The sequence below is a fragment of the Macaca fascicularis genome, chromosome 9 (genome assembly GCF_037993035.2).
Source record: "Macaca fascicularis isolate 582-1 chromosome 9, T2T-MFA8v1.1".
NCBI lineage: Eukaryota > Metazoa > Chordata > Mammalia > Primates > Cercopithecidae > Macaca > Macaca fascicularis.
Genome location: NC_088383.1, coordinates 18,591,106 through 18,618,266, shown reverse-complemented (window position 1 = coordinate 18,618,266; position 27,161 = coordinate 18,591,106). Strand labels below are relative to the sequence as shown.

Below are 27,161 nucleotides of genomic sequence, written 5' to 3'. Positions count from 1 at the left end.
CAGTCAAAAACTCCTTTAAATATAGCCAAAGGAATTTAAACACCATAGCAATCTGCACTCACCATTACCATTCAAAAAACAGTCTCTGTCATGTATTTCAAATTGTTTTTCTCCTTGAACTTATCATATTTCCACTCAATTTCCCACCCCCCCAAAATTTTATCCTAATATGCTTGAAAGTTTTCTACTGATGACCATATGAGATTTCTTCGCACTAAAAATATGTAAATTGATGATAATACTCTCGGTGTTAGATACATTCATATGTATACGGTAATGATTATATTTATTATTAATATATAAAGGGTCAAAACAACACTAACTATATTTCAAGTTTTGAAAAGTAAAATGAGCCAGGATTCAGCATCAGTTCTATTCCTGTTTTTCGTTTTTATAGTTGAAAGTGAGGAGAAATTTTGTTTATATAATCAAGCTATTATGGCAATTTCATTAAGTTCTTTCAGTGCCTTCTGAAAGATGGAATGGAATGACAGTGGTCTTTCATTAAAAATTATTTTTAATGATCTACTAGCTGAAAATTCATTTTGGTCCTATTTTTTAAAAACAAAAAATATGAAACCATCTCAGCTGTGTTAACTAGTCATTAGAGCCATTACTTTCTTTTTTTTTTTTTTTTGAGACGGAGTCTCGCTCTGTCGCCCAGGCTGGAGTGCAGTGGCCGGATCTCAGCTCACTGCAAGCTCCGCCTCCCAGGTTTACGCCATTCTCCGGCCTCAGCCTCCCGAGTAGCTGGGACTACAGGCGCCCGCCACCTCGCTGGGCTAGTTTTTTGTATTTTTTAGTAGAGACGGGGTTTCACCGTGTTAGCCAGGATGGTCTCGATCTCCTGACCTCGTGATCCGCCCGTCTCGGCCTCCCAAAGTGCTGGGATTACAGGCTTGAGCCACCGCACCCGGCCTTAGAGTCATTACTTTCTTAATACAAACACCAATATTTGGAATCATCCCTGGTAATTCTTATACTCTGAGGCAATGTACCAGGGTAATCTTCACTATGGGCAAGTGGTAAGCCTTTTTTCTGTAAAGTGGGAGAGAAGACTTGAAAAGGAAAAGAGGGGGAAAAACGACAAATGGTAGGAGAGAATGTTTTCAGGCAGATCAATTTTAGGAAAGAATGCTATGGTAAATCAGGATCTGAAAAGATTCTCTTTAAATTATGCCAGGGGCCAAGCAAACTTTTTCTGTCATGGCCAGCCAGTAAATATTTCAGGCTTTGCAGGCCATATGATCTCTGTTGCTACTACTCAATTCTTCCACTGCAGCACAAAAGCAACCAGACAATGTATAAATAAATGTATCTGTGTTCCAATAAACAGGCAACAGGCTAAATTCGGCCTGAGAGTTTGCCAACCCCTGATCTATACAATGTGACACTTACAAAATCCTGAATGGTTTGCTAGTTGCATAATTTAATTTAGTAAGTTAATTCAACAGTTACATTAATGGTATTTTTAAAACACAGTATTAAGTTTGAGTAGACAAAGACAACCCCAAACATGCTTTTTATTTTTTCATAAACACACTTAAAGATGAAAAAGGTAGCCAGTTTCAATCTTTTCTTTATATGTAGCAATAGCAGATGTTTCTATAAAGCTTAACTAAATAGGAGTGATTAACTTAATTCAAGAAATCTCAAATTTAAATCCAATAATACAAATTTGGGTATCATCATGTGGCTCCAAAAATTATGATGTGTCACCAAGTTGACATTATATTTTTGAGCATAATTACTAAAAATATACATTGTTTCAGGTGTGACAATGACATATGAAGACATTTAATATAAAATTAGCATAAGCTTTTCCTCAAATACTAGAATGTGTTCAATACGAGGAGCCATGAATCATCTCCAATGATATTCAATATATTAGCACTGCTTTTATAAAATGATTTATGTAGAAGTAATTTAATGACAATTTTATTTTTAGAACAGTAATTTATTTGTTTCAACAGACAGTCAACCAGTGTCCCTTCCTCAGTAATACGCAAACTAAACTAGTTTATATCCTTGTGGAGTATGCCAGGAAACAGGAGTTCTCGCATGGTATGAATAGGAGTGTAAAAACCTGTTTTGCTCAACAATTTGACAGTATCTATTAACATGGAAAACACACAAATCCTTCAACTCAACAGTTTCACTCCTGGATACCTACCCTAAAGAAACACAAAGATAGATGTTAAAAAAAAAATCTCACTACAACACTGTAAAAGCTGTAAACAACCTAGGCATTCAACAACAGATTAAATAAATCATGTTAAGGTCACTCTACAGAATATTCAGCAGAAATTTAAAATAATGAGGCTCTGACATGGCAAACAAAGGACTGGAGAGGAAGTTTGAAAAACAATCTGCATCGTCTACATTGCTTGAATTTTTGTAACAGAAAAACACAAAAATTTTTGCAACAAAAAAACTCAAGTAATCAATTTTCTTTTTAAGCAAAACCATTTAAATTTCAATACAAAGCACCAACTCCTATCACCATGGAAACCACTTACTTCATCAATAAAGGCTGGTTCCGGCTCTGGTTCTATTGTCTCTACCTGAACATCATCACTAAATTGTACCGTCTTCTTCTCTGTTTTAACTGTAAGATATGTAAAAGTTATCTTTTTTTATAATACATTTAAAATTCTACTTTAAAGCACTTTAACTTCCAAGAGAGATTTGGGGATTTTTCTTATATTCCCAGCAAGCTAAAAGGCACAATTTAGGAAATAACTGAGTTGCAGATTTTGGCAGTAATAACAGAACATTAGTTTATGAAATTGGATTTCTTAATTTTCTCTTGTAAACATTTTACATTTTCCATAAAAAGAGATTTCACTAATAAGAAGAGTTGTATTTCTGAAAAAAGATTAATCACCTACTACATATCAGAGTTTAGTAAGCTGGAGGACAAAAGCAAAGTTTTTCAATGGCCTAAATGAATTCTGCAATTTATTTATTTATTTTTTTTTTTTTTGAGACGGAGTCTCGCTCTGTCACCCAGGCTGGAGTGCAGTGGCCGGATCTCAGTTTACTGCAAGCTCCGCCTCCCGGGTTCACGCCATTCTCCTGCCTCAGCCTCCCGAGTAGCTGGGACTACAGGCGCCTGCCACCTCGCCCGGCTAAGTTTTCGTATTTTTAGTAGAGACAGGGTTTCACTGTGTTAGCCAGGATGGTCTCGATCTCCTGACCTCGTGATCCGTCCGTCTCGGCCTCCCAAAGTGCTGGGACTACAGGCTTGAACCACCGCGCCCGGCCGAATTCTGCAATTTAAAATAAACCCTCTTTTTAAATTACCAATCCTTCAAGAAAAAAATCTCATTTCACAGGAAAAAAAAAACCTGGTTTGATAGAAAATCCACATTACTCCAATGTAATGAACGGGAAAATCAGCTATATATTCTCTGGCATGCCACTTAGGCTTTTAGAGAATGACGTTCATGCCAGTGGAGAACTTTGCAAGTGGCCTTGGCAGGGATCTCAGTTTTCCAACAAATCAGCCTGTACTTTCTAGTTATGTAATATTATTATTTGACAATGAAAAGTGGTCATTGAGGGATCAACAACCCATTGGCCAGAAGCACATAGTTCTCCTACTCACCAAAGCAATCTTTAAAAATGATTTAACATAACGATAGCTATATAATAAACTCCAAATACTACTGAAAGGCACATACGACTCTACTAAACAAATTTCCTTTCTATTCTTTTTAATCCTTGCATCAACGTGGTCGATCAATTCATAAAAATATTAGGAATCATGATGGAAAGGGAGATGGGAGGGGGCAATTTAAGGAAGGGAAATAATGTTTATTAAACTATTGAGTATGCTTGATGGAATATTACATTTCCTCCAGTGAATCTCCAAAACAATCCTATGAGATATGCCCTTTTTATAAATAAGGTAGTTTGGAAAGATGAAAAACTCTTGCAAAAGAGAAAGCTAAGACAAAGGCTGGATTTGAATGCCAATCAATCTTGTTCTACTAGCCCATACTACTGGAATCTGGCCTGTGCCTGTGATTTTACCCGAAGAACATGAAGTCCAATCACTTGGGTACTCTATGTTGTGTGCTTCTGTATAACACAGAAATAGCTTAATTTCCAACCTAAGAAATATAATCATTCCATTCAAGTCACCAAAAGCAAAATTCTACATACAAAAAAAAAAGTTTCAGCTGATTCAGTTTCCTATAAAGGAAAAGAAACATCTGCAGCAGACATTTTTGCTTTTTATATCTTGAGCTATGACAAGTAGAAAGCTGGGATGGCACTGCATTGGCCATTACCCACAAGAAAACACATGGCAGACTTCATATTCTAACAGCTCTTGATGCACAAGTTTGCAGCCCCTTTTCTCACAGGAACTAATACTATGTGTGTGTAAAAAAAAATTTTATTTATATACAATATATAACAAAAAGATTTCACAATATTTTACTGTATCTCCAAACCAAAAGCAAGCTAAATAGGGCAGCCATTTCTATTTGACATGCTAAGTGGGCTTCTATTTCCTCAAAAGAATGATGCTCTGGGGATCATGCTAGCACCTGCTCTCCATGCTTGAGAACTACAACCCCATTACATAAGCTCTGATGCTTCAGTTTCTCTTTTAGATTGTCCAGAGTGAAAAACATGAGAAAAACTAGAAAACTCATATGGAGGCTGCATTGCTATATGACTGACAAAAAAAAAAAAAAAAGATGAAATGGATCCAGGATCTACATGAGATCCTGGACCTTATCTTGAACAGAACTCCAAGCAATTCTATCCTCTCCAGGAAATGATTCAGGACCAAAAAAAAAAAAAGTCCCAAAACAAACAAAACATCATTACTAGCCCAGGTTATTAAAAAGTCAGCATAGTACGCAATGCCATTTAAATAAGGCTGACATGTTTTTGAACTCTCACAGACATAGAAAACATCATTGAAAGACTGGGTCTCACCAATGTGTCTCTATAAACATGACACCAGGCACCCTGGCAGTGCTATGAGAGTGCATCATTTTCTTAAAGATCTGTATTTTCTGGTTTGCTGTTCAAGCCTTCTCTTGAAAGAGAAGTGAAGTGTCTCTTTATTGTTAACATATATATTTCTGTATCATTTATTCCATAAGTATTTATGTAGCATGTATTGTAAGATTCACTATTAGGAGCTACTGGAAATAAAAAGATGACCGGGACAAAGATTTTTTTTTTCTTAAAGTTCTTATAAACTAAAAAACACCTAAGCATCTTGTGGTTTGTAATTTTCTTTGATCCCTTCTATCTAGCATTAAAAAAAGATAATATGAGCTATTTTGCCAAATAACTATAGCATATCAACCTACACATAGAAGCTGTTTAAATAAAGAGTCAGCACACTACGCAATGCCATTTAACCAACACAGATCTATTTTTCTGTTTTCCTAGAGGGAGATTATGACTTAAACTTTGCTTGATGACTAAACTCATCATTATGAAGATTCATTAAAGCACAGTATTATGTAGAAATACAGTAAACTGTCTCTCACTACTTTGACCGACTATGTAGCTATGTCTCCTGAAACTGTTAAGCCTGCCACTGGTATACAGCCCCACTTTCTAGTTTATTATCCTAGTCAGCAGGGTTTGTAAATCAAACAAACTTTTATATGATTAGTAAAAATGGTTCCTTCTGAATATCTGACATGTTGCTTGGAGACCACTGTTTTCAAGTCTGGGACTACACACTAGAGAAACAGTCCCAACCTTTGAACAGGAAAAATTCTCCCTGAGGTTATACTGTACTTGTCACACTGTAATGAACTGGTAAGAAAAACATATAATGTATAAATTCTGTAAAACTTCTTAATGAATTTGCATTTTAACAACAACCTCTACATAGACATATATGAAAAAAAAGTTAGGCCAGGCACGATGGCTCACGCCTGTAATCTCAGCACTTTGGGAAACTGAGGTGGGTGGATCACCTGAGGTCAGGAGTTCAAGATCAGCCTGGCCAACATGGTGAAACCCCGTTTCTACTAAAAATACACACACACACACACACACACAAATAGCTGGAAGTGGCGGCTGGCACCTGTAATCCCAGCTACTCGGGAGGCTGAAGCAGGAGACTCATCTGAACCTGGGAGGCGGAGGTTGCAATGATCCGAGATCGCACCATTGCACTCCAGCCTGGGCAACGCTGCTCTAAAAAGTTCAGTTTACTCAACTTCCATTAAGAAAAGGATTAGAAAACATTATTTATTGGCAGGCTGGAAAATACTTACTCATTTCTGGTTCAGCAGTGAGATCTGCTGTCACAAAATTAGATGGAAATAACCCTATGCCTTGATGGGTTTCACCTTTCCACCAGTTAGGATCACTATGACAAACAGAAAACAATGCTTTACCACAACATTTTTATTTCTATAAATCTTTATCTTTTGTAGTATTTAACTTACACTATTACAAAATTTGAATCTCACAATAACCCACTGAAAAGGCCAATGAATCTTCCTTTATTACAAAAGAAGAAGCCTCAGAAAAGGTAAGAAGCTATTAAACACAGGGTTGTTTATCCTTTTGACTGTGGATGCATGCTTTGCAGTTATGGACTCTCTCCCAAAAAAGAGGTACCCATATGAAAAAATTGTCAGCTTCAGGTGGTTCACAGGCTCCAGAGTAAGAAGTCTTTGTAATGAGATATAAAGACAGGCTCTCACTTTCAGTCTCCATTCCTAAATCATTGCTCTTTCCAGTACACATTAGCAAGGTTTTTCTTTTTATCTCCCAACAGAACAAATATGAAAGATGACGCTGTTCAGTGTAAAACATTCACAAAGAGTACACTCCTAGGTGTAAACTCTAGTGTATGGAAAGCTAGCAAGCACTTAATAAATGTTTTTGAAAGAACAGATGCAAGGTTTTGTGCAATTTCCAGCCAACCAGCTCAAATTTTACTTCATTTTCTTCCACTCAAAAAATCAAACAAACAAATAAAAAAAAAATGTTAAAATATGTCTGAATGTTTGTGTCTTCCCAAAATTCACAGGTTGAAATCCTAACCCCCAAAGCAATGGTATCACAAGGGGGGGCCTTTGGAAAATGATTAGGTCATGAACGGGATTAGCAACCTTATAAAAGAGACCCCAGAAAGCTCATTGCCCCTGCTGCCACGGGAGGACACAGCAAAATGACAGCCTTCTACAAACCAGAAAGTGGGCATTCCACATACAGTCAATCTGTCGGGTCCTTGACCATGGACTTATACTCCAGAACTGTGAGGAATAAATTCCTGTTGTTTTTAAACCAGTTAGTCCATAGTAGTTTGTTATGGCAGCCCAAATGGACTAAGGTAGTAAGTAAGAGAGATACTACAGGAAGAACTTTAAATCAATTTGAGCTGATTTTTTAAAAACACCTGTAAATTTCAATACTGCATTATCAGTAACAAGCATCAGTAACAATTCATTTTCAAGTAAAACATCACAAAGCTAGAGTAAAAAAACTGATACACCGTATCACCTCCTGAATAAATGTATAATTCCATATAAAATAAAGTTGTTTCATATGGACATACTGTTCTGTGTATAAAAACTCAATAGATTATATGTTTCTTACAAATTCCATTAAGTACATATACATACTCAGTGTTTTTCCAGAACTGTACCTTTTTAAATAATGTAACAATCTATATTATTAGGTAGAACCAAAAATGAATAGATTAAACTACGCCTCCAAAACAAATTAAAAACTAAGAAATAAATAAGAAAAAAATTAAACAACAAAATAAGAATCCACTGAGTATAACACAAGCAAATCAGCCAACTGTCTGCCATACAGAGAAGCATCTGGGTCAATATTTATTATTATATTTGGTAACTGCGATCAACAGGAATAATATGAAACACCGAAGCCATACATACTTTCATACAAATTTTAAATGTAATATTAACATTACCTGTCATCAAGAACTGTAATAATTTCTCCAGCTTTAAAAGTAAGTTCATTATCTTCAGCAGCTTCAAAGTCATATATAGCACGAACTTTTCGGCCTTCATGTTGGTGGTTAGTTAAGAGGTTGGATGTGCTTGGATACAAAGTGGAAAGGGTGGTTGACTGCTGCCTTTGTTCCTTGAGAGACAACTCAATGGCTAGAAAACAATGAGTTTTTAAAAATCCAAAATGTTATTATATCCAACAATCTGAAGAAGTAGAAAAAGACATCAAGGTAAAAGGTATTCTTCCTTCAGCAGCATAGTTAGAAACTAGAACATATCCTGATATATTGAACAAAAAACATGTTGTCAGTTTTATTCATTCATTCACAACTGAAAGTTTAAAAATAAATTAACAAAATTGGAACAGCGTGGTAATTCCTATTTTTACTGAACAAATACAATGTAAATTATTCTGGGTAATAAAAAATACAAACTCTTAGATCTCCTTTTCTTTTTCAGCTGCAGATATTTTGCATTTTCCTTGACCTTTTAAATGTATTCCTATAGCTTAAGTTTTCAAAATAATCATCAAAATTGCCTGGAAAGTCAAGAGTATCAAGCTTCACTGCAGACTTACTAAATCAAAGCCTTAATCTTGGAGAATCAGGATTTTATTTCTCCAAGGGTAATTCTTAGCAGTCTAAAGACTCAATGTAACAAATCCACCAAAATAGATCTCAAATGTGTCTCCTCTATCTCCACCACTACTCCCCCAGTGCAGACCATCACCATATGTCATTCAGGCTCTGAAATGTAATCTCAGTGCATTGATTATCCTGCTTCCAACTCAACCCAGAACCCTTTCTGCTCCTCCACTCTTGTTTTAGATTAATAAAAGAACCAATATGAAAACAAAACTTTAAAGCTACTAAAAGTCAATATAGAAAACTATATTTTAGGACCCTGAGGTAGAGAACAGTATTTTTTAAAAGCCACTAAAAAGTAAAAATCATAACAAAAGAGCAAACAGCTCTGGCCTTCTCAAAACTTAAAATTTCTACTTGATAAAATACACCATTATCAAAGTTAAGGTCAAAAACCAGGAGTAGATATCTACAATAATTAGATAACAAATTAATATTTCAAATAAAGACTTCTACATATCATTATTTTATTTAACAAAAGACAATTTACCCAAGAGAAAATCATCATGAGCAGTGAATATACAAAAAAGAACTCAGTCTCACTAGCAATCAAAAAAATTAAAATTAAAATAACAGGACATCATTTTAAACCTACCAGATTCACAAAAGTGAAACCCTTAAGATTACTAAGTGTTGTCAGAGATTAATCATAGCTTTCATACACTGCTAATGGAAAAAGAAATCATAGAACCATTTAGCAAAACTGAAGATGTACCAATGCCATGATCCAACAATACTGCTTTTAGTCACACATAAGAGACAGTCACATACATGTGCACAGAGAATATGTACAAGAATACTCACTGCAGCTTAATTTTAGTAATAACAATAATAATAATAATCAGAAAGAATCCACACATCCATCAGTAGAAAGATAGAAAAATGTGGTACACTCATTAGTACACTGGAATATTACAGAAGCGTTAATGGATATGTCACATGAATAGATCTTAAACATAATGTTGCATGAGAAAAGCAAGTGGCAAATGGCACTTCAAGTGTACTACCTATGAAAAACAAACTTGTTAGACACAAAAAAGTACTTGATACTGTTTTTGGATACACAGTATAGTAAAAAACTGTCATAAAAACATAGACTGAAAGGACACATGTAACAGTAATTGCCTCTCAAGAGGAAAGGAAAGAATACTGAGGAGGGCAACAAAGTAGATTTCAGCTTTTGCTATAAAGTTCTATTTATTTTATCTTTTAAATATCTCAGAGAAAAAACAGAGGCTTATCTTCTTCCCACCATCAGGGACTTAAAAACGTACCTTTTGCTAAATCTTCTTCTTCTTTTTTATTAGCCACAGTACCAGGATCCTTGGCTGCAAGAGCTGGGCTTGCTTTTGCTTGTTCTGCAGCCTGACAAAAAAGAGGAACACAGTATTTGATGGTTGTTATCAAATTCTCCTCCTCTTACCTACCCCTAAGAATTTGCAAAACCTTTCTCATCAATCTAGCACAGATTTCTGAAAAAAGAAATCCAAACTGCAGCAGCTTCCACCTTAAAGGGAGAGGGAAAAGAATCCGAATTGGAGGACACAGAGAGCAACCGGACACTTACAGGAGGCAGCCTAGGCATACCCTCCCAGGTTTGTGTCAAGAGGTTCAACTAAAAGCATATGGTACACAAATCAGAGAAGACAGACTACAGAAGATTTCAATGTGTTTAAAAAAACTCCAAAACCAGAAAAGGGGCTGGGAGACAGAAAGAGATAATTACTTTAAACAGAAATAGTTAAAAATTCTTTAATATCTATTAATAGTTATATTTATCATATCCTTTTGGATCAAGTGTCAGGATGTTACCTTCAGGAACTCATATACATATAAATATATATAATGATATAAATACTCAAAAATCCTATTTTGTAAACCAAATTACAAGTAGCTAATTCTGACAGTATATCACTGCCTCTATTAAATTGTGTAAATAAGAGAATGCACAACAAACAAACATATAAATCAATTCACACTTCTAGAATTATAAGTTTCTAAGCCTATGGGCTCCATGGCCTCTCAGTTTTTGCAAAGCATTCAAGGCAAATCAGAATTTCGCCTATCTTACCAACCTCATTTCCAATCATTCTACCAGTTACCAGAAACTGCCAGCAGTTCCTGAGCAGTCTATATACCAGTACTTTACAAGTCTGACACTCATTTGCTTCTCCTTACAACGTTCTCCCACTATGGCTCCTTTTGCTCCATTCACTTTTTCCCTTTTGAGTTTGAACACATCAGTCAGTAATCAGCTAAAATATCACTCTCAATGAGGCATCCCTAAACCTGTTAATTACACATTCTCTTGTTTGTTCTTATGATAACACCTTTAAACAAGGTACTGTGATATGAGTGGTTAAGAATGTAAGTTATGGAGTCAGGCAGACATGAGTTCAAATCCCAGATCTACCACTTTCTAGCTGGATGACACTGGGCAAATTAGCCTTGGTGCCTCAAATTCCTCATCAATAAAATGAGTACAATAATAGCACCTACACCTCATGGGCACCTCACAGCCTATTTAGAATATTAAATTAACACATGTGATTCCAACATTAGATGAGATGGGCTCATTCAGGGTTTAAAACAAAAAGTATGTAACATTACCTCCAGGGCTTATAATGTATGTAGAGGTAATACACATGACAACTACAGCATAAATGGACCTCTACGGATGCAGAGTTTCTATATTTTACATCAAATATTAACTCAAAGTAGATCATGAAAAGTTATAAATGTATATTGTCATTCTCAGGGCAAACAATTTAAAAATGGAATTCTAAAAAACATTCAAATTGCCACATGTATAGCACTTAGAACAGTGACTGGAACATCGTAACAGGCAATAATCTCAGCTTCTGTTATAATTGTCTGATTACATGTCTGTCTCCACAACCAGACTGTATGTTCCCTGAGGGAATGTGCCTAAATATTACAAGCAATCAATAAATGTTTGTTGAGGGTATGAAAGGAGAAATATTCGACATTATAGTAAAATACAGTTCTACACTCCTCACTTACTGGATTTCGTATTGTCAAACAAACACACAGGCATTTATTTATTTATTTATGAGACAGAGTCCTGCTCTGTCGCCCAGGCTGAACTGCAGTGGTACAATCTCAGCTCACTGCAAGCTCTGCCTCCCGGGTTCACGCCATTCTCCTGCCTCAGCCTCCCAAATAGATGGGACTACAAGCGCCCGCCACCACGCCCGGCTAAGATGTTTTTCTAAGTATATTTTTTTCATCTGAGTACAGAAGAAAATAATGTAAAAATATTAAGAAAAGTGATAAAGTCACCTGACTCATGCTGATGCAGTTTTGTTAGCACTAACTTTTGATGTAAAGACAGAAGTAGGCTAGCAGCATTGCTACTATAGTTGGCTACTAAATAAGACAAGTGTTATTGTTACATTTAGAACCTGATGAAAGAAAGGAACTTTGAATGAAAAGTGCAGTTCAGGAACATACGGCTTCACATATCACAGTTTGTTTCTGCACTTCTCGACTGGTAGAGATTTCTTCACACACCATAAAAGTTCAAATCTGTCTAATTGTGAAGTTTGCCAAATTGTGAACAAAAATTTATATAAACCACAAAAGTTATTTCTGACCAGGCATACCTTTAGTTTTCAGAAGTGTCTGATAATTAAAACATTATCTAAAGAAAACTGAAACTAGAGATAGGTCAGAATTGAGAGTGTTTATTGTATTCCGTGAACCTCAAAAAGTTGTTTTCTTCTCAGCTCTTCTAAAAATAAATGCCTGGCCGGGCACGGTGGCTCACGCCTGTAATTCCAGCATTTTGGGAGGCCAAGGCGGGCAGATCACGAGGTGAGGAGATTGAGATCATCCTGGCTAACACAGTGAAACTCCGTCTCTATCAAAAATACAAAAAAATTAGCCAGGCTAAAAAAAAGAAAAGAAAAATATATCTTCAGAGGTTTTTGTTAAGCATGCCCTAACAAAAATCTGGTCTGATGAAAACACAGTAATAACTTAAGTAACTAAGTGGCTTTAAAATCTACAGGGAGTTCTGCAATTGAACTTAGATGATTTATTTTTTTCATTTAATGTGAAGCTCTTTACATGTAGGGTTTCTAATAAGCTTTTCAGAAACCACTAAAAAAATCATTCTACCTCATCATATTTTACTTTATATATATATTTCTTGTAGGTGAAATATAGCTACTACGACAAGATTAGCTGTTACATACTTTATAACATCTAGATCAAAGGATGAAAAGTAAGTCCTGTCTTCACTATTGCTCCTCTATGTCCTGAATCTCTTGAACAAGAGAATAAGCTAGTTTCTCTACCAATCAAGACATAATGCTCTTGGCCAGTGTTCACTCCACTGGAAGCCTGGTCTGTTCAGACACATATTCACTAACCTCTCTATCAAAGAAGGCAGACTCGGGCAGTGAAAAGAACACTGAACTGAGAATCAGCATGCCTGTGTTCTAGTTCCAGCTGTCAACTATGAGCTGTGGCCCTGGGCAAGTCACTTAACCACTCTGAGTCTCAGTTTCCTCATCTGTAAAAATGAGCGGATTAGATTAGAGGCTCCCTAAAACTGTTTCCGTGGCTAAGACTGTAGATTAATCAAACAAGGGTACATATGGCACAATCATTAATTCTTCCTTTTCTTACAAGAGTAAGTCCCTTTGTGGACTGAAATGCGCTTTTCACTTGGACTGAAGGCTGTCCTCTAGAGCAGCAGTGCCTCTCAAACCTCAACGTGCATATTAATCTTCTGAAGATCTTGTTAAAATGGAGATGATGAACCCATAGGTTTGGAGTGGGTTCAACTATGCTGCATTTCTAACAAGCTTCCAGGTCATGCCAGTGATGCTGGTCAAACCGCGTTCTCAGTTAACAAGAACCAAAGACTCTAGATATTTAGTGGGCTTGTATTTTCTCTACCTATTCTAGGTGGGTTCTCTGCAGTGAGTCTACTCTTTGATAAATAAACATTGTTTCTGTTGTCAACGAATGTATAATGTCTTGGATTATTCTGCTTAAGATTATTCCTTAATTATACAGATTCTAGAAACCAGACTGAGTAGTAACAACCAGCTATCAATTATGAATGAATGAATTTTCAAAGACATAATTTATCATTGTAAAGCCAATCAAAAATTAAAAATTTTTTTAAGAAGAAAAATGTCCTTTGCCTCCTTCCTCTCCCAAATACATTTTTGAGTCTTCACATCTCAAGAGCGCTCAGATAAACTGGAAATGCCTTGGGAAGAAAGCACACGTAGGTCTGGATCAATGTAGATAAGCTACATGACTCCCTGAAGTGGTCAAAATGTAAGCCCTCCACACTCACAGATTTCCGTTCATGGTTTTACGTCACTCATTATAGTCTGTCCCAGTCAATAAACTGGGGAAAGACAATGCAGTAAATCAGCACATATTTTAAGCCTCTTGATTAGTTGGGCATCCTAAAGGAAGGTTACCCAAAATAGAAATAGGAATAAAAAAGACATTTCTTGATTTTTTTCTATATGACATAAATTAAAGATTGAATTTTTTTGGCACAAGGGCAGACAGGAGAGGAAAGTTAAGCTATTTATTCATATCCACTGGGGAAAGGAAGACGTCTGTACTGGTCGGCTCTTACTAAGGAAAAAATGCTTCAGGTGCTTCTCTTCTCATTTACTCCTTCTAGAGTCCTCTCATTGTTAATACAGGAATTCATAAATTTCCTCATCAAAAGAATCTCTCAAGTCATCCCTAACTTCTAAGGATATCCTGATTTTTGAGCTGTCATTCTTTGTAGACAATTATAGCATTAAGAGCATTTAACAAGATAGTGTTACCTAATTAATAAAGCTATTTTGTGTCTATTATTAAAACTGTACTGGCCGGGCTGGTGGCTCACACCTGTAATCCCAGCACTTTGGGAGGCCAAGACAGGCAGATCACTGAGGTCAAGAGTTCGAAACCAGCCTGGCCAACAAGGTGAAACCCATCTCTATTAAAAAAAAAAAAAAAAAAAAAAAAAATTCCAGGTGTGGCCTTGCGTGCCTGTAGTCCCAGCTACTCAGGAAGCTGAGGCAGGAGAATCGCTTGAACCCAGGAGGCAGAGGTTGCAGTGAGCCAAGATCACGTCCCTGCACTCCATCCTGGGTGACAGAGTTAGACTCCGTCTCAAAAACAAACAAACAAAAACAATACCAAAACATTTCAAAAACTGCAAATTGTTAAACCAATTCATTTATAAAGAAGGAGAGAGGTTAGAGCACATTAATATTCCATTGTAATACTTTTCTGGCACCTCTGAATGCCAGAAAACTAGTATTACTAACTACCAATACAACTAGTTACTGATACAATTAGTATTACTAATGAAAATTCCTCTGAAGTAGTAAAAAATTACCAGGGAATGAAGAAAAAAATTCAAATAAACATAGCTATTTAAGAGAAACAAACTGCAGCACACACACAGCTTCATTCCCAAAATACCTGAGAGCCAATAGCTGGGAACGTAACTCCTTGCTCCTTAAGATTCTTAATCATTGCTGATATTAGACTAAGCTGTGGATCATTCTTAAATTCATCTGTCCATTCAACCATAAGAGCCTTTAATTTTTCACATACTTTAGGATGACCCTGTAAAATAGAAAAAGAAATAAAAGAGCACCAATTTCCTAGCCAATGATTTAATACAGACATTTTAAATATAAAATTATAAAGTTATAGATATTTTTTGAAACACAAATTACGCATAGCTATAGACAAATAAGAAAATATAGTTATTAGAAATAAAACAAATGTTCACACTATGAAAAAAACCCATAATATATATCTCACTTCAAAATTAAAGCATTAAATAGGTAATAACATTTTGGAGATCTGAAAGGACTTCAGAATATTTTGCAATGAAGCAAGGTTTGTACATCAGTAAGACAAGGAAAAGCGTCTGTTTGCTTTTTGCAAAGCAATACGAAAGTTGGAAGGCGAGAAGAGAATAAATGATATGGTTCCTTTATTCAGAATTCCTGACTTCTTAATGTTCATGACTATGCATTTTTTTCATGATGCTTAATTATCTGGGGCCTGGTTTGAGATACATTGCATGTTAATCATCTTGAAAATTGAATTTCTTCAAAATAACATAACTATTTTTTTCCTTTTTTATTCCCTGAGACAGAGTCTCACCCCGTGGCCCAGGCTAGAGTGCAGTAGCTCGACCTCAGCTCACTGCAACCTCCGCCTCCCAGGAGTGGGAGGAGTTCAAGCGATTCTCCTGACTCAACCTCCCAAGTAGGAGTACAGGCGCGCACCACAATGCCCAGCTAATTTTTGTACTTTTAGTAGAGGCGGGGTTTCACCATTTTGGCCAGGCTGGTCTTGAACTCCTGACCTCAAGTGATTCGCCCACCTCAGCCTCCCAAAGTGCTGCGATTACAGGCATGAGCCACCGCATGCAGCTCAAAATAACGTTAACTCTTTATGGTTGATGTACAACACTGATTCAGGTTAGTCTAAGGCAAGTGTGCAGGGCACTATTCTTCTGTATTAAAGAAAGAGATAAATGTAGTGAGTTTTCAAAATAAATTATTTTACTTACTGCTTATTATGGGAAAAAACCTGGCCAGTTCATTAAAATACTGATGTATCTTCATAGTGGCAATAATCTAAAGTCTTATTATTTGATGTAATAGATATAAAGAAACCTTCACAGATAGCAGAGAAAAGTGAAGATAACTCCTCTATGAAATGTCATAAATGTATTTCAAATTAATGTTTACTAAATAATTAGCTAAAGCTTCTAAAAGTGGAGAAGGTTAGACTTTTAGATTACTCTATTAGAAGAAAAATAATTCTTCCTAAGTGCACATAATCTGTATTTTGGCCAGCGAGCATATAATGGATTTGTAAATGCTTTATTGAGACTATACATGAACTTAATTTGTTTAATAAAAGGCAATTTTTAAAAAGGGCAGGATGTTGGCTGGGTGCAGTGGCTCACATCTGTAATCCCAGCACTTTGGGAGGCCGAGGCGGGCAATCACGAGGTCAGGAGTTCGAGACCAGCCTGACCAACATGGCAAAACCCCGTCTCTACTAAAACTTACAAAAACCAGCCAGGAATGGTGGCGCATGCCTGTAATCCCAGCTACTCAGGAGGCTGAGGCAGGAGAATCGCTTGAACCCGGAAGGCGGAGGTTGCAGTGAGCTGAGATCATGCCACTGTACTTCAGCCTGGGTGACAAAGCGAGACGCAGTCTCGGAAAAAAAAAAAAGAAAACAAAAAAAACGGTGGGACGTTATTAAGTACAAAACCAATATGTTCATTGTAAAACATTCAGAAAATAAAGAGAAGTCCTCTTGCCTATAGGTAGTCGTTTTTTGAAATGACTGTTTGCACTACTATACACAGGTTTGCATACCACATTTTTCACCTATATTACAAAAAACATGGTTTTAGAATCTCTTCATAAACAGTTGTACATCTCGACGGACATTCAGGACGTTAAAAGACAATATTTATTAATTAGTAGAAAATAACTAAATATTAATGCATAAAGCAGGCAAGGGAAAGAATTATCACTTAACCATAATGTTCAAAAAGTACAGAATTTTAAATTCTTACTATATTTCTATACAGCTTTTTTCCTACTGTAACCTAGAACTACTCATTTTTCCCAAAAACATGAGGCATTTTCCCTTTTAACAAACAAAAACTTTCTCTTGATTTATAATACTCCCCCTAAAAAAGCTAAAAATAATTACCTTTAGAATGCACAAATTTTTACTGGGAAAACTCACCTATTACTAATTGAAAATTTAAAACTTTCCTGAATTGTGTGACTGGAATTCTACACGCAGTTGAGGGGGCAGCTGTAGGGTCACCCGTTCTCACTGCTTTTTTCTGTGTCCCAACAGAAAAGCAGAGTGCCTTGTCCCGCTCTGTGACCCAGCCAGCTGCATGTTTTCCACCACAGGTTTGGACCCAAACTGGGGCCTTGAACATTTTTAGGCACTGATAAAGTTGTTCAGGTTGTGGCTCAAAACACTAAAAGATCAAATGTGTTGCTAAAAACATAGAAATCAGCCCCGACCTGGGGTCAAATTCCTTAAATCCTCCTATAAATCTGCAGCCCTCATAAGTTTCCCTAATAAATGCTTTAGAGTGATCACCCTGGCATTTAGTGCCTCTTTTTTTGGATTCTCATCTGGCCCTATCTGGAACAGTTTGGGGCGGTCCCTTGTGGGAACTCTCCCGCCACCACTTTTAAGGCAACTCCAGCTGTGGGTTCAGCCAGTAAGAACAGCAGTATAGTATTAAAATCCTGTGATGGCCAGGAAGTGGCCTTATTGATAAAGATAAAAACTCAACGGTGCCATAGACTTTTGGCAGTATTTCTGAAAGGTTTTCCATTAGGAAAATACCTTGTGCCTATAAAAACGGTACCTAAAATAGACTGATATTATTTAATTAGATATAGAAATACCTGTTTTCTTATCAGATGAAAGTATGATGGAAAAGAACAGGTTAAAAATACTCTAATATGGCTTGAAAAAACTAACTCAAAGTTACATGAATCTGCAGTCTCTTCAGCAAAACATAATATTTATTTATATACTGGATAGACACATCCTAGAAAGGATTTCTTAAAAAGCACAGAATAGTCCTTTGTGAAGATTTAAACAATAAAATATGTGAAGAAAGAAGACTGCCTTAATTAATTTCTGGAAATAATGCTCCTTACCTTATTTAATACGTTGCTTACTTCACTAGCAAAATCTCTTGAACACACTTCTAAATGAAAAATTTTGCCACAGTTTGATACACATGCTCCTAGAAGCTAAAAGCACAAAATCAGAAGTTAAAGGGGCTCCATTGTGGCAGATAATTTTGTGGTACAGGTTAAAACGAAACCACTCACAGTCAAAGCCTGCATAGCAACGTGAGGATCTTTGTGGTTCACTCTTCTCATAATAGACCGAAGACAATCCTTAGGTCTAAAAAACGAGAAAAGTAAAAATTACTTAATAATACATCTAGTTTCCCCCTGCCCCTTAACTGTTATAGACAAAAGACTATGATAAAAAGGGAGACTATGATAAAGTAGGGAAATTTAATTTTTATTAATAACATGGTTGAAAAACTGTAAATTAGTTCCTTTAAATGTTTCAAACAAAATTAACAGGATCTCTTATTAGTAATCATAGATGAGGCATTTCAGGCTAATTCTGGGTAGGAAAAAAAACAAAGTTTTGAAAATAAAATGGTAGGCCATGACTTCCACTTCTAGCCAGGGTGAAAAAACAGACCAGACTATACACTCCCGTTGTAAACAACTAGAAAACTGGAAAAATAGATTGAAAATATACATTGAGGTTAACTTTTTAAAGACATTAGGCCACAGGCAGTACTGAATGATAATCCACAAGAAGGAAAATTAATTAGATAAGCCAGAAGTTTGCCTCAACTTTCTGCCTAGAGGCAGTTTCCAAGTATCAGTGAAGACTTTCAGAAAAACACACGCATGCACAGGTGAAAAACTCCATGAAACTGGTCAAAAAGTGACCAGGGCAATACGCTAAAGAGATCCAAAGTTCACACAGTTGTCAGAGATGAGACCACAGTGAAGCATCTATTGATAATCCAGAGCATTCAGTGGATATACAGGGGAGTTTAGACTCTAGCAACGCAGCTCAACCATACCTACACATGGCCTAACAACATAAGCCACAGACAAATGTAACAACTTCTGAAAAATAAAGTCCAACACTCCTTAACAGGAATACAACACCTGATGATCAACAATGTAAAATTCAAATACTAAGCATTCAATAAAAGGATATGAAGAAATGATATGAAGAAAAACACTATCATACACAACTAGCAGAAAATTCAGTCAACTGAGAATGCAGAAATAACCAAGATGATGAAATTAGCAGTCAAGGACTTTATATAAGCTATTATAAGTATGCTGGAAATCATCCACATAATGATGAAGAAATGATGTATTAAAAAGGGCCCAGATAAAATTCTAGAGACAAAAAGTATGTAAAGTTGAAAAATGGATGGAATTAATCAGGTAAGAAAGATCAGTAAATTTGAAAATATGCTGAAAGTTATCTAAACTGAAGTACAGAGAGAAAAAAATGAAAAAATTTAACAGAGAGCCACCACTACAAATACTTTTAAGAGAGAAATGCAAATAAAATAGCTTGGGTGCAGTGGCTCACACCTATAATCCCAGCACTTTGGGAGAATGAGGTGGGCAGATGGCTTGAGCCCAGAAGGTCAAGACCAGCCTGGGCAACATTGTGAAACCGCATCTCTACAAAAACAAACAAACAAAAAAATACAAAAATTAGCCAGAAATGGTCCCAGCTCCTAGGGGCGCAGGGAATGGCCTAAGGTGGGAGGTTCACTTGAGCCCCAGAGGTCGCGGATGCAGTGAGCTGTGATGGCACCACCGTACTCCATCCTGAGAGACAGAGTGAGACCCTGTCTCAAAAAAAAGTTTTCAATTAAAAAAAAAACCATAAAAACTATTTGATTGATACACAAAAGACAGAAAGAGAAAACAGAAGAAACATAACCAATCATCTAGAAAAATGGCAAATTAAGACTGAAATCCAACTATACTTGTATCAATTCACTACCGTTAGCAGTTTTCATAACAAGGAATACTAACAGGGATAAAGAGAGACAGTACATAATAAAATGGTTAAGTCCCCCAAGAAAACATAATTCTAAATGTGTATGAACACAATAATAGAACTTCAAAATATATAAAGGAAATATCGATAGAGCTGAAAGGAAAAACAGACAAATCTACTGGAAACTTCAACATGCCCCCTCAATGACTTGATAACACAAGAAAAAAAATGACTGATATGGAATACTTGAATGGCACTATCATACAGCATGACCTGACTGGCATTCCACAACAATCCACCCACCCATGGCACTATACCCATTTTTTTCCATGTACATGGAAAATTCAACAAAATGGACTACATTCTGTCCTATAAAACAAACACCAATAAATTTAAAAGGACTAAAGTCATTCAAAGTACATTCTTCAACCATAACAAAATTAAACTACAAACTGATAACAAAATGATAGCATAAAAATATCCAAATATTTGGAAATCAAATAACATATATCTAATGCTTACATCAAATGAAATCACAGAACCATAACTTCCCTTAAGGACATGAAAATGAAAGCACACTATCCAGTATTCTGTATAAGAATGTTCACAGAGGCTCTGTTCATAGAGTCAAAACCTGGATACAATCCAAATGCTCATCAACAGATGAAAGGATAAATTGCAATATATTAACACAATGTAATACCTCTTCCCAAAAAACAGGAATATTGATACACACAAAAATATGAATTCATCTTAAAAACATATTTAGTGCTAGACACAGGAGTACTAACAATACCATTTCATTTTATGAAATTCTAGAAAAGGAAATTTAATCTATAGTGACAATGCATATTAGTAATTGCATAAGGTAGAAGGAACTTTTGGGAGTGATTAAATGCTATCTTGGTTGGGGTGATACTTATATAGGTGTATATATTTGTCAAAACGCATCGAACTATCAAACCATACATGTACAAGGCATGCATTTTTTTGTTGTAGATAAATCATAGCTCAGTAAAAACAGATCTATTTAAATGACAGGTCAAGCATGTAGCAAACATGCATTTCATGGGGATGCTTTATGGTAATTAGTGATAATAGTAAAGCAGAGTAACCATTCATATAACCTATGAAACATCATGTGCATAGGCTCTCAAAAATTATATAATAGCAAAGGACTCATTCAGTGTTCAAAACATTCACAGCAAACACAGTAAAAGTCCTCCATTTACTGAAGTTCAGTTCCTTGCCCATGATGCCTGTTACCAGGCAGTAATAGGCACTAACAAGATTCATACCTGTCACTCTTAAACATGCTATGTTCTGGCCACAGATGTGCCTCCCAATAAATTAAGACAACATAAACAGGGAATCTTCATATAATTCAAAAGGATAGCCTCAAAATATTAAATCATCAGATTAAAATGACATATATTTTCCTCTAATAACACATTGTCAACATTTATAAATTATTTCAACTAAAAATAATACAATATATTATTCTCAAGGGCATATGGACATTATACAGAATAAACAATGTTAAGTCACAAAACAAGTCTCTACAGATTTAAAAAGATAAAAAATCATAGAAAGCATGTTCTCCAAAGACAGTAGAATAAAATTTGAAAGAACAAAGAAATGTAGAAAATTAAAATATGTGAAAATCAACATCCTCCTAAATAGCCAATGGGTCAAAGAAAAAAATCACAGGAGAAATCAGAAACTACTTTGAGATTAATGAAAAGGAAAACATAACCCAAGAAAACTTAAGGGTACAGTAAAAACAGTGCTCAGAAGGAAATTTATACCTATAAGCACCTACATTAAAAAAAAAAAAAAATCTCAATACTACCTCACACCCATCAGGATGGCTACTACAAAGAAAAACAGAAAAATCTAAGTGTTGACAAAGATGTGGAGAAATTGAAACACTTGTGCACTGTTGGTGGGAATGTAAAATGCTACAGGTGCCGTGTAAAACAGTATAATGGTTCCTTGAATAATTAAAAATAGAATTACCATATGCTCCAGCAATTCCACTTCTGGGTATATACCCCAAAGGACTGAAAGCAGGCAGGCTCTGGAGGAGATAGTGGTACACCGGTGTTCACAGCAGTATTATTCGCAATAGCTAAAAGGTGGAAGCAACCCAAGTGTCCACAGACACATAAATAGATAAGCAAAATGTGGTGTATACATACACGGAATACTATTCAGCCTTTATAAAAAGGAAATTCTGACATATGCTACAACAGGGATGAATCTTAAAGCCATTATGCTAAATGAAATAGGCTGGTCACAACAGGACAAATGCTGTATGATGCCCCTTAGATGAGGTACTAAGAGTAGTCAAAATCAAGGCCAGGCACAGTGGCTTGTACCAATAATTCCAGCACTTTGGGAGATGAAGGTGGAAGGATTGCTCCAGCCCAGGTGTGTGAGACCAGCCTGGGCAATATAGTGGGACCCTGCCTCTACAAGAAATTTTAAAAAATGAGCCGGACATGGTGGCACACACTTGTAGCTACAGAGGCTGAGGTGGGCAGATCACTTGCTGCAGTGAGCCATGATTGTGCCACTGCACTCCAGCCTCAGTGGCAGAGTGAGACCGTATCTGCAAAACAAAGAAAAAAAAAAAAAAAGAGTAGTCAAAATCATACACAGAACGTGGTTGCCAGGCGGCCTGGGGAGCAGGGAATGGGGAGTTACTGTTCAATTGTTTAATGGGTATACAGTTTCAGTTTTAAACAGTTCTGCTACGCGGGAGGCTGAGGCAGGAGAATGGCGTGAACCCGGGAGGCGGAGCTTGCAGTGCGCTGAGATCGCACCACCGCACTCCAGCCTGGGCGACAGAGCGAGACCCAGACTCCGTCTCAAAAAAAAAAAAAAAGAGTTCTAGAGGTAGATGGTGACTATAGCACACAACATAATGCCATTCAATACCATTAACACGGCAAATTTTATGCTATGTTTATTTTGCTACAATCTAAAGAACTGGGGAAAAAGATCTCAAATCAGTAACCTAAGATCATACCTTAAGAAACCAGGAAAAAGAGCAACTAAACCCAAAACAAGCAAAGCAGAAGGAGGGAAACAATAAAGAGAGGCAATAAATGAAACAGACAACAGAAACACAATAGAGAAAAGCCAATGAAAACAGAAGGTTTTTTCGTTTTTGTTTTTTTGTTTTTTAAGGATCAACAAAACTGAAAAACTTTTGGTTAGACTGGCCAAGAAAGAAAGGTGACTCAATTTATTAGAATTAGAAAACAAAGAGGGAACATTACTCTCAACCTTACTGAAATAAAAAGGATTTTAAAAAACACTATGAACAACTTTATGCCAACAAATCGTATAACCTAGTTAAAATGGACAAATCCCTACAAAGACAGGAAACTACTGAAACTATGGTATGCTTAGGTGTTGAAAGAAAAAAATAAAAAAATAAAGAAACTGACTTAAGAAGAAACAGAAAGTCTGAATAGAGTTATGTAACAAGTAAAAAGACTAAATTTCTGATTAAGAAAATCTCCCACAAAGAAAATCTTAGAAATAGAAAGCTTCACTGGTGAATTCTACCAAATGTTTACAAATTAACATCAACTCTTCATTTAAAAAAAATACATAAATTAAACATCAAAATTAAAAGCTTTTGTGCATTAAGGGACACCATCAATGAAGAAAAGTAAACCCACAGAATGGCAGAAAGTATTTCCAAATCATATATATGACAAGGGATTAACAGCCAGAATATATAAAGAACTCCTACATCTCAACAACAAACAACAGCCTAATTCAAAAATGGACAAAGGACTTGAATAGACATTTCTCCAAAGAAGATACACAAATGGCCAATAAGCACATAAAAAGATGTTCAACGTCACTAGTCATTAGGGAAATGCAAATCAAAACCACATTGAGATGCCACTTCACACTCACTAGGCTGGCTATGTTTTTAAGAAAGGAAAGATACCAAGTATTGGAGGCGATGTAGTGAAATTAGAACCCTCGTACATCGCCAGTGGGAATGTAAAATGGTGTAGCTACTGTGAAGTGTGGTAGTTCCTCAAAAAATTAAGCATAACCACATATAATCCAGCTGGGACTCTAACCAATATCTGTACACCCATGTTCAGAGTAGTATTAATAGTATTCACAACAGCCAAATGTCCATCAACAAAAGAATGGATAAACAAAATGTGATATACAATGGAATGGTATTCCGCCTTAAGGAAATTCTGACACACGCTATATATACAACATGGATGGACCTTGAAAACATTATGCTAAGTGAAATTAGCCAGACACAAAAGCATAAATAATTCTATGTTTCCACTTACATGAGGTACCTAGAATAGACAAATTCATAAAGATAGAACATAGAAAAAAGTAACTAGTGGCTAGGAGGGGAAATGGAGAGCTATTATTTCAAAGGTATAGAGTTTCTACTTGGGATGATGAAAAAGTTCTGAAAATGGACAGTGGTGTTGGTTGAATAATACTGTGAATGTACTAAATGCCAATGAATTATGCACTTAAAAATGATTTAAATGGTAAATTTTATATTAAATATATTTTACCACAATAAAATAAATGAAGTACTAATACCAGCTATAATATAAATGAACCTCCAAAAAATTATACAACATGAGACTGGGCGCAGTGACTCACACCTATAATCCCAGCACCTTGGGAGGCCGAGGCAGGCGGGTCACCTGAGGTCAGGAGTTCGAGACCAGCCTGGACAACATGGTAAAACCTCATCTCTACTAAAAATACAAAAACTTAGCCAGGCACAGTGGCATGTGCCTATAATCCCAGCTACTTGGGAGGCTGAGGCAGGAGAATCGCTCGAACCTGGGAGGTGGAGGTTGCAGTGAGTTGAGATTGTGCCACTGCACTCCAGCCTTGGGTGACAGAGCGAGATTCTGTCTCCCCCCCCCAAAAAAAAAAAAAAAAAAGGACACCACATGAAGAAAGCTGGTCACAAAAGAAAACATATTGCAGAGCTCCATTTATATGAAATGTCTGTAATAGGCAAATCCATACAGATACAAAGTAGATTAGTGGTTTCCAGGAATGAGGAGAGGTGGCAATGGGAGTGACTGCTAATGAGTACAGGTTTCTTTTGGGGATGATGATTGTTCAGTAATTAGATACGGTTGCACAAACTTATGAACATATTAAAACCCACTGAACTGCATATTCTAAAATGGTAAATTTGATGGTATGTGAAATTATACATATTTATAAAAGTAAAAACATTTATCGAGCAATTTGAACTCCAATGAGCCCTGGAAAGTAAAGCAATACGCTTAGGTATAATTAGTTAGCACTGTAATAAATACAAAAAATCCTTTTTAATAATTATGTAGAAAAATTAGGCTACAAGGTAGGATTCCTGATTTTAAGGATTCTCAACTGCCTGTGAGGCTGCTTCCAACTAAAGAGTGTGGTGAAGGGAGAAACAACACACAAAAGAAGTAATATTTGTTGAATGTCTATTATGTGTCAAGCATTCGATTTTTTTATTCTAAAACTTTTTTCTTCTACTTTACTGATTTTGTAAGACATTAAAATTTTTGGATAGCAGCATCATTAGACTGAAGAAACTATGTACTTTAACACTATTATTTAGATTTGGCCTTTTTCACAGTTGGACTTATTTTAGGAGCCAGGGTCTGGGATCCCATACTAACTTGCAGTTGTGACTACCATGCTGACATAAAAACACAAAACAATCACTTCAAGGCATGGTAAAGGCCAGATAAAAAGAATTATTTGAATACTAAAATTAAAATCAGTAAAAAATAATCCAAAGATGATTCAGCCGAATAAACATTTTAGAAAATAATCCTGTACACTTTATTTACCAAATTTTAAATAAAATTGATTATGTATTTTGTTTACAAATCACTTTTTTATTTTGAAGGTAAGAAACCTGTGACTTTTGGAAAGGATGATGGGGAAAGGGGTATTGAAATGAAATTATTCCTTTTTATTTTAGACATTCCAATGCTGTTTTACCACAGCCAATTGTAAAAACCAAGGCAAAGATATCTTTGGCACCAAAACAAAATCAGTTACTGAACCATTAAAAGGACAGAGCTGCAAAGCCAGTAAGAATGCTCCTAAGTGCTGATGAGCACCTTGTTTGTGCAAACACAGCAGTATCTTTTTAGATACCAGCTTAAAAATCCCTTCAGAATTGTCTACAAAACAGAACTTACCCACTATTATCAACTATCTCATTCTGTCCTATGCATTTTTAATTCAGTTTTCAGTATGTCCACCAGATGGGTAATACTGAACATACATATATATACACACACACGTATATATATAAAATTATTAAATCTTACCATGCAATTAAAAGTATGGTTAAAATACTATTTTTTAAAAGGTATGGTGATTATAAGTGAATTTAATGTAAGTATACTTATGGCTATTATCCTTCCAATGACAAATGAAAGTTGATTACAAGCTTGGTGTCTATGTAATTCATCCTCTACACAAGCACCCTTTTGAGAGTGAAAGGGGGTGCTAACTGGACATAACAGAGGAACAGCAGGCACAAACTACAATTGTCCAAGGCAAACTGGATGTTATGGTCACAATAGTTAAAACTATGTTCATCCACAAAATCATCTTTTTATGAATAGATCTGGGTCATATAGTTTGTAAGAGGGTAATGGAAAAGGCGGCGGTATTTCTAGACTGATACAGCTTCCAAAGTCTTTTTCTCAAGTCACAGACCAGACAGAAAACAGACTTTGCAGGAATGTACATAACTACCTACACAGCATATGTCAGCTGATGAACTGGAAGCATCAAATTCAGTTTCATTATTTACCAGTATTACTCCAACCTGCCTCAACAAACTGCACTGTCAGATTCAAAGAAA

General features: G+C 36.0%; 1 protein-coding gene across 4 annotated transcripts in view; it reads right to left on the bottom strand.

Annotated features, from left to right (window-relative positions):
• The window catches only part of STAM (signal transducing adaptor molecule), a 74,147-nt gene that overhangs the window by 11,222 nt on the left and 35,764 nt on the right, over positions 1-27,161 (bottom strand). For 3 of the 4 annotated variants that reach the window (XM_065520386.1, XM_005564739.4, XM_045399646.2), the window contains 7 exons: positions 18,529-18,604; positions 18,352-18,447; positions 15,098-15,244; positions 9,895-9,985; positions 7,937-8,129; positions 6,264-6,358; positions 2,520-2,608 (listed from right to left, as the gene is read on the bottom strand). In XM_065520386.1, the coding sequence (XP_065376458.1) occupies positions 2,520-2,608; positions 6,264-6,358; positions 7,937-8,129; positions 9,895-9,985; positions 15,098-15,244; positions 18,352-18,447; positions 18,529-18,579 (762 nt within the window). In that variant the 5' untranslated portion in view covers positions 18,580-18,604. Of the gene's footprint in view, positions 1-2,519; positions 2,609-6,263; positions 6,359-7,936; positions 8,130-9,894; positions 9,986-15,097; positions 15,245-18,351; positions 18,448-18,528; positions 18,605-22,276; positions 22,389-27,161 lie in introns of all 4 variants that reach the window. The other variant, XM_045399647.2, reaches the window with a different exon arrangement.